This window comes from Rattus norvegicus, chromosome 14 (assembly GCF_021556685.1).
Source record: "Rattus norvegicus strain SHRSP/BbbUtx chromosome 14, alternate assembly SHRSP_T2T, whole genome shotgun sequence".
Lineage (NCBI taxonomy): Eukaryota > Metazoa > Chordata > Mammalia > Rodentia > Muridae > Rattus > Rattus norvegicus.
The window spans coordinates 77,512,156-77,520,212 of record NC_141547.1 but is presented as its reverse complement, the minus strand read 5'-3'; the positions used below and the strand labels follow the sequence as shown (position 1 = coordinate 77,520,212).

At 49.3% G+C, this 8,057-nt stretch overlaps 1 protein-coding gene across 2 annotated transcripts; it reads left to right on the top strand.

The window, feature by feature from the left end:
* Positions 1 to 2,337: 2,337 nt before the first annotated feature.
* On the top strand, positions 2,338 to 7,344 carry Cytl1 (cytokine like 1). 2 transcript variants are annotated; one of them, NM_001134604.1, is made up of 4 exons: positions 2,342 to 2,503; positions 4,132 to 4,176; positions 4,383 to 4,511; positions 5,834 to 7,344. In NM_001134604.1, exons 1-4 carry the CDS (start codon positions 2,348 to 2,350, stop codon positions 5,915 to 5,917), a joined length of 414 nt encoding a protein of 137 aa, NP_001128076.1. In that variant the 5' UTR covers positions 2,342 to 2,347; the 3' UTR covers positions 5,918 to 7,344. The 2 variants fall into 2 exon arrangements, with proteins under 2 accessions (XP_087440212.1, NP_001128076.1); XM_087584086.1 differs by lacking the exon at positions 4,383 to 4,511 and having other exon boundaries at positions 2,338 to 2,503.
* Positions 7,345 to 8,057: the final 713 nt, after the last annotated feature.

The window sequence follows — 8,057 nt, the reverse complement described above, 5'->3', positions numbered from 1 at the left end:
GAGCTCCAGGTCAACGAGAGACCCCGCCTTAACGAATAAAGTGGAGAATGACTGGGAAAGAGACCTGATATTGACTTCTAGCCTCCACAGCCACATAAACATATACATGCACATGAATGGGTACACACACACCCACGTGCACGGGTACACACAGGCATACACCACACACATACACACACACACACACACACACACACACACACACACACACACACACGATGGCTCTTCCTTCCAGAGGAAGAACAGTCCTTAAGGACACAGAAGCCATCTCATACTCAGGACACATGGGTGTCTCTGAAACCACAGAAAGGGTATAATAGCCCATATGCTCCAGGATAGTCCTTGGCCTCCAGAAAGGCCTTCTCAGCTCCATCTTCCCAGGAAGTGCTCTGAAGCACTGACTCAGTTCTGGGAAGGTAGAGAGGGCTCCCTGTCCACCAGCATGCCATTTGACAGAGTGATTTCTCAGTGTCCAGTCCAGAAGACACCTTGGAGCTTCACCTGAATCATAAAAGAAGCTCTGCTCAGGGTCCCAAATGCTATCCTGGAGAGACAGGATCAGGCTTCCAATGAGACATGTGTCTCGGCTCAAACACACAGAGGACTTTGCCTCCTAGTAATGTGCCATCAAATGCTGTAGGGTACTTGTTTGGAGGCTGGTTTTGGTTTTCTCTGTGTCCTGGGTTTAAGTTCAGTGTTGTAAATACCCAGAAGTCCTGGAGCATTTCAGACAGACCTTCAGACCTTAGCCAGGTGATGCACTTGCCAGGAGATACACAGACGCTGCACCAGGAAGGACCACTGTGTGCAGACTCTACAAGCAGAGGAAAGGCACTGTTAGGTGAGCTCACACCAGCACACACAATTCTTTAACTTCTTTAGGGAACACAGTGTTGCCTTCAAAACAGGATCCCTATCCACGGTTCTGAACACCAGGAAATAGATAAACAAAATATGGGGACTGGCAGTGGTGGCAGACATTACCCAGGGTGAAGCCACCTGTTTACAAACCGGGAACAGGCGCCAAGTCTGGGGAGGGACTCTCCCACAAACACGGGGCCTGTGGCTACCTCAGTCGTGCCTGCATCCAGGACACTATGCTCTGTTTCTATCATTGAGGTCACCACATGGGCAGCTCAGCCAAGTCCCTGGAAGCAGGAGGCTTTGGTGCCAGACCGATCCAGACATGGGTCTAGAGTCATGGTGCCACTACCCAGTGTCACACTCCACAGAGACCCTCTTCTTGTCTAGGGAATACAGTTACCTACACCCTACAGTGCTTTATTTGAGGCATGGCACCTGCAGTTGCAGCTTCCCTGATGGATTCTGGTAACTAAGCAACATTCAGGGTCCTGTGAGTACCACCCCCACCCTTGGAACACTTTCCCTCCTATGGCAAAGTCAGGCTTTAGTAGAGGCCATAGCACCAGCTCAGAAGTCTCGGTGGCTCCTGGTGTGACAATGCACCTGACACAAGCTCTGTGGGCCCATGCAGCATCCTGACTATTCCACACTGTGGCCTGAGCTAGGGACACTTTTCATCTCATTGCACTTGGTACGAAAGCAAAGACTAAGAAATCCATCTGAGGCTGTGGCCAGAAAGGAGATGGCGCCATCTGCCCCTCAGCATCCAAGTGTGGTGCTTTCCCCTTCAACATTGCTCCAGCCCTAAAGAGATACAGGCTTTCTCTTCTCTGTCCTCTGGAGCCATAGTGGGGACTCAGTGGTGGTCACACAGCCGAGAGCCAGATGTTCAGAGGAAGACTCTCCTGTTCCAGTGCTGTATCCCCTAGTCTCCATTCTGCTTAGTGGCTGCTCTGTGTATGACAAGATGTAGTCTGGGGGACCCTGGCCCTACATATTGCCCTGCCTAGCAGCCGGGAAGGATTAGGGGCACCCTAGTCCTCTTTTACCCCAAATTCTTTTCTGGGATATCAGATATTAGAAAGTCTTAAAAAGCAGTCTCCACTCTGACCCAGGACAAAACTGCCCCTTCCTGGCCTCTGATCCAATCACCCATTCATCTATCTCTCCCAGCTTCTCCTCTGACCCTCTCAACTGCTCTTTGTGCATGACAGAAATTTCTGGTAGAAAGTGAATGCCTGCTTCCTTTCTAGGTACCTCCAGCCCCCCAACTATGCACCCTCCCCCTTATTACAGCTTCCTTCTAAAAGAATCCAGTGTCCCAGACCCTATGGGAGTGTCGCATTCTTGGTCCCACCCTCTTTGGATGCCTGGCCCTGGCAGGGGCCCCACAGGAAAAAGGTGGGGAGCCAAAGCCCTCGATATCCCCCCTCCAAGCAGCTATTTAAAGGGGCAGCTGGCCCAGCAGTAGGCAGCAGGCACTATGGCACCAAAGACACTGCCTCTGTTGCTGTCGCTGCTGCTGGTGGTCTGGCCTCTGACAGTACAGCCTGCGCCCCCCACTTGCTACTCCCGGATGCTGACCCTGAGCCGTGAGATCATGGCAGACTTCCAGAGCCTGCAGGCTTCAGAGCCTGAGGTAAGTTCTTCACTTGCCTTTTGCCTTGGGGAAATAGATGATAGATAGATAGATAGATAGATAGATAGATAGATAGATAGATAGATAATTTTTTTTAAAATAACATCTCACTATACAGACTAGGAATTCAGAGATACACAGAACTAATGAATTAATTAAGCTTCTTCAGTTCTGTCATTAGCCCGATGACCAATAATGTATGCTAAGGGGGTGGTACACTTCTTATCTGCTGAGGTACTGTAGGACAATTACTCAGCTCTCTGTCTCAGCTTCCTTCTCTATAAAGAAGTGGGATAATCACATTCTCCTGTATATGATGGGGCTGAAAGACCCACTGACCACAGGGACATGGGACAAGTGTTAAAGCTGTTAGCCCTATCCTCAGAGGAAGACCCCAGGAACTCAGGGGAGTCCCCTGAGGAGTGCCACAAGTGAAGAGAGTCAAAGTCCTCTGCATGCTTATCTTTAAAAGAAGCAAAGCCCATTGGACTCCACTAAGAGCCTGGGTAAACTTTAAAGGCGTCACTCGGCTGCTTGCACACCCTTCAAAGAGACCCCACCATTCCTCAGGTATAAGGGCTCACGTTATCTTAACACTTTTAATTTTCATTTCAAACGTTAAATTTCATTCATTACTACCTCGTGATAAACAGGATAGAGTGTAGAACAATAGGAAAATGCACAAAGGACCATGAAAAAATAGTATTAGTGAGCCTGCCACCTAGAGGCTATTGCTGCTATAGCAATTGGAGGGCAGCAACCATTCTGGCCCTTGTGGTGGTGGTGGTGGTGGTGAGTGTGGTGGTGATGGTGAGGGTGGTGAAATATGTATTGCATAGCACCGATGGCTTTGCATGCTGCTTATTAGCCCCACCATGCAAGAAACTTATGCTCTTCTGTGCAGCAATTTAGACAGTTGTAACCTTATTCCTTGCCATGAAACAGATACACCACTGACCTTAGGGCCTATGCTGCTGGAGGGTAAGATCAGAGTGGGACCAAGCGGAAGACAAAACACTTGGTCTTCTAATTCACAGATGAGGAACTGAGTCACAAAGAACGAAGACAGCAGCCCCAGGTCACACAGAGTTACATGGAGGGAAGGGAACTAGATGTGCAGGCCTTTGTTTCTACACACACAGGCCTTTGGTTCTACACACACACACACACACACACACACACACACACACACACACACCTCTTTATAGCGATGTGTTATATCTTACAAACTTTGTTGAGTCTATGTTATAGATTTAGGCTCTTACATGGGTAAATGTATAAAATATATTTGTGTATGTAATTTCCACAAGAAAGCTGCTATAAAACCAGTTTTCATATATATGAATATCATATATCTACAGTACTACATACTGTCATATGTATGTTTGTGCATGCCTGTACATGTGTTTGTGTAGAATGGTGTCCTAATTCGGAATATTGTAAAGGCCATGCTCTGATGTGAGATTCTGGGAGAGAAGATTCTTGTCACAGTGCGAGATGTTCTGTGGGTGCCATGGCAGCAGGAAAAATAAAAGCTCTGTGGCCATTGTCTGGGGGCAGCTGTCAGGGAGCAGACTGTGACCGAGCTGTCTCTATGGGTGTCCCATTCACTTCCTTCCTTCCTGCAGGACTCATGTGTGAGGTACTTGCCCCGGCTTTACCTGGATATCCATGTAAGAGGGTGTTGCCTGGTGAGGTGGGTGGGGTGGGGTGGGGTGGGGTGGGGTGGGTGGGGTGGATGTGAACTACCTCTGCTGCTGGCGTGGGGGAACAGCCAGGGTTGGGGAAATGCCGAGTGCTATGTTGGAGGACTCATAAACTCAGTCCCTGGCCCTCTGGCTCCCCCTTATCCCATAGCTTCTCTTGTTCCCACTCTCAGAATTACTGTGTGCTGACCAAGCTTCGAGACTTCGTGGCCTCTCCTCAGTGCTGGAAAATGGCCGAAGTAGATATGCTGAAGGACAGAGTGCGGAAGCTATATACCATCATGAACTCCTTCTGCAGGCGGGTGTGTGAGGCACTTGAAGACCGGGGAGGGTTAGAAGGAGGGCAGAGGGAGGGACTTCTGGTCCAAGCAGCCTTTCTGCAAGTCACCCTTGTTAAGTGAGCAGGATTCAGAATAGGCCCCTTTAACCTCCCACAGCTCTGCCCATGGAGGCCACGTGGGTGACTCACTAGACCACTCCACAGACACGCAAGGAAAAGTGCGAGAGCCAGAGGTAGCCAGAGGACACTTTCTGAAGGAGCAGCATCTAGGTGTGCATGTTGTTAGAGGAGCTGGTAGTTGGACAGTAGGCACAGAGAACTGACACTGAAATCCCACAGTCCCAGACAGTGTTGAGTTCTGTCCTCTTTGTTTCCTTCCCTGTGGGAGCACTCCTTCACGCATCTCAGGTGAACTGGGGGCTTAAGTGTCCATCTGGTAACATCAGGAGGAGGATCCTAATAATTACACTATTACAGTGTGACCACTTTATACTTGATACTCCCTCTCTAAGATACCTAGCAAGGTAGATAAATGTAGAATTCTAAATTCTAACACCCCCCCCAAAAAAAACTACTGATGTGCCTCTGTGTGTGTGTGTGTGAGACAGACAGACAGACAGACAGACAGAATATGAATGTGTGGAATACATACACAAGTGGAGTCCAGTGGGAGGACATCAAATGTCTTGCTCTGACGCTCTCTGCCTATTTCCTTGAACTAAGCTGGCAGATACTGAACCCCAAATATCCTCCTGTCTTTGTGCTCCACGATGCTGGCTATGCACATCCTCTTACATGGGTTCTGGGAATTAAACTCAGGTTGGTTGTACCGACTGAATTATCTCCTCAGACTCCCCTTTGCATATATGTATGTTTGAGTATGAGGGGAAGTATATGATGTGGGCACCTGTGTGTATACATGAAGGCACCAACCTGGCCAGAGTAAGGCCCTCCCCTCCAGAATTCTTAGCTGATGCTTTCTCCTGTGGCAGCCCTCTTCATTCCTGAACTCCCTTGGTTTGTTATGAGCAAGGGAAGTTGAAATTAGCAGAGTGACTTCTGGTGCACGGTGTGCACTGGCTGAAGTGGCTGGAGGCGGGAACTGGTGCTGTTCTGTAGTGGCTGCGCCCATTCACCCTATGCACCCACCCAGTCATCTGTCCATTTGGTCAACCTAATCCTGAGTAAATGCCAATGAGATACCAAGAAAGAAAGCACCCTGCTCTCCTTGGGGACAGAGATGCTCGGACAGTCTTGGAGGGTGACAGCAGTCCTAGCATTGCCTGCAGGCTCCAAAGACATTGGCAGCAACATGTCTGCTCACTGCGTGCTTGTCTTTTCCAGGACTTGGTGTTTCTCTCAGATGACTGCAGTGTCTTAGAACACCCAATCCCCGAGACGACGGATCCTCCAGACTGGCAGAGCTAAGACAACAGGACCAGGACAACTCAGAGCCCTGAAGCTGGGTCCCCCAGGTCTCCTTTTAGTGCAGCTGTTAGACCTGCCATATGTCTTTCTACCTTCTGAAAGACCAGTGAGGATCCTGCCTCTGAGCATGCTTTGTGCACAGGTGGGAGCCTCAACTCCTACGTGTCTCATTGGAGTATAAGAGGTACAAACAGGAAAGTGTACATTGGTTTCTCTTGGGGGAGCAAGCACGTGGGAACAGCAAAACCCCATGCCTTTGTGACTGCTTTAATGAAACAATGGGACCATTCTTCTTGCTTCTGCTTACACCCAAGGGGGCTTCAACCTTTTTCCTCCTGCCTGCACAAGCTTTCCTTCCTTTCTCTCATTTTAAAGTGTTTTTACTGCTTTCGCGATGTATTTACAAGGTTTTTATGTAGTGTGAACGAGCCACCCTTTCACTGAAGGGTGATGAAAACCAAATAAACCTCCATTGTGAGAAGCAGGGTGCTGCTGTGTTGCCCCACAGTGGCCTTACACAGGTTTTTCTCCACTTTCCCTCAGAGCACCTGCTAATCCCATGATGCAATCGTTGATTCTTCTCCATCAAACCCGTGTCTCAGTCCTTTTCACCCCACCTGTATAAATGGCTGTACCTAAGGGGTTGGGAGACGCTCTAGCTTCTGCTAGGGACACAGTGGCCCTTTGACTGTAACCATTGGGAACAGATTGCACTGTTGGGGGGTGGGCAGTACCCTGTCACAAATGCCCCAGTCACGAGGCTCAGCTCTTACATACCTGGGATGGACACTGAAGGAAACTAATGGTGAACTGAGTGACTTGACTCGATCAAGGTCACCAATTGTTGAGGGGGTTGGGGGTTCTCAGAGGACTCCAGGTTTCAAAAGGACCTGCAGCAGGCCTAGAGCTGGTGAGCTACAGAGGGCCGAAGGCAGGCACGAGGCTCCGACATGAGCGTGGCTAGAGCTGAAAACACGGTGGAATTGAGCTATGAACAACACAAGTGACGGTCAGGCCCATCCAGGCAGAACCTTCTGTCCCCAAACCATCTGCAGGGTCACAGAAAGGAGAACCCCACCCCCTCCTAGCAGAAAACTTGGGACCTGTCAGTTAAAACTAAGGTTTTCAAGTCCTTAGGGGTCCCCGCTTTGGACCTCAAAACTAAGAAATGGGATGTTGCTTTTTGGGTCCCAGTCCATCACCAAGCCAGGGGTGAGCACAGCCCTGACCGAGGCACCGTCCTCCAGAGTGAACTGGTCACATGTCTCTCCACATCTGCTAAAGTCTCCATCTGCTCCCTCCCAACCTTGGCGTTAACTGGATACACCGGATGTACATTCCATCCAAACTGGGTCCGACATTCAGTTTTCTCACTGGCTTCTCTCTGCTGTTAACTTTTTGTCCTAAATAAAAATGTCAATCAAGCATCTCTCGTGTCTTGTCCTTCAGAAGGAGGGTTGATGTCTGCTGGGACCAATGTTATATATTTTTTGCAACTGATTTAATCACACAATGGAGTCAGCAAAGGAGCTGAGTGAGGGAGTGATGAGTGGCCACCTTAGTTCTGGGTGTCCATGTGCTGCTGGGTGGTTCCTCGGGCTCTGTCCCCACTCCCTTCATCAGTAAATTAAGTGTGATGATAACACAAATGCCACAGGTTCATGCAAGGGACACGTGACTCAATATAGTGAAACTGCACAGGACCTACACACATAGACTTCTGGCCAGCTCCATTTGACATCAGAAGCCAACACTATAGGGGACAAGCATTCAGGCCGACTTGCCCGAGAAGCCATGCAGTCCCCTTTCCCAAGTGAAGAACCACCATTTCAGACAAGCCTTTTCCTGACCTCAGCCATGGACAACAGCTTCCAGGCCTGTGTCCTGACATCTTTCCCTTCCCAGTAAGCGACCTCCCACCCACTAACCAGGGCTACTGTGCTAAAATGAACATTTTCCCAACCTCTGATGTCCTCCAGTGGTTTTATGAGATTCACCTGACCCTGGCCACCAACCCCACCTTCATTTCTAGCATTTATTTGTGAGGCCTTTCCGTCCAGCGTATCCTAACCAGCTCTCTGTGGAGCATCTCTTGTTGTAAACTGTGGAGTATCTGATTCTCTGCCATTTCCTGTTATCA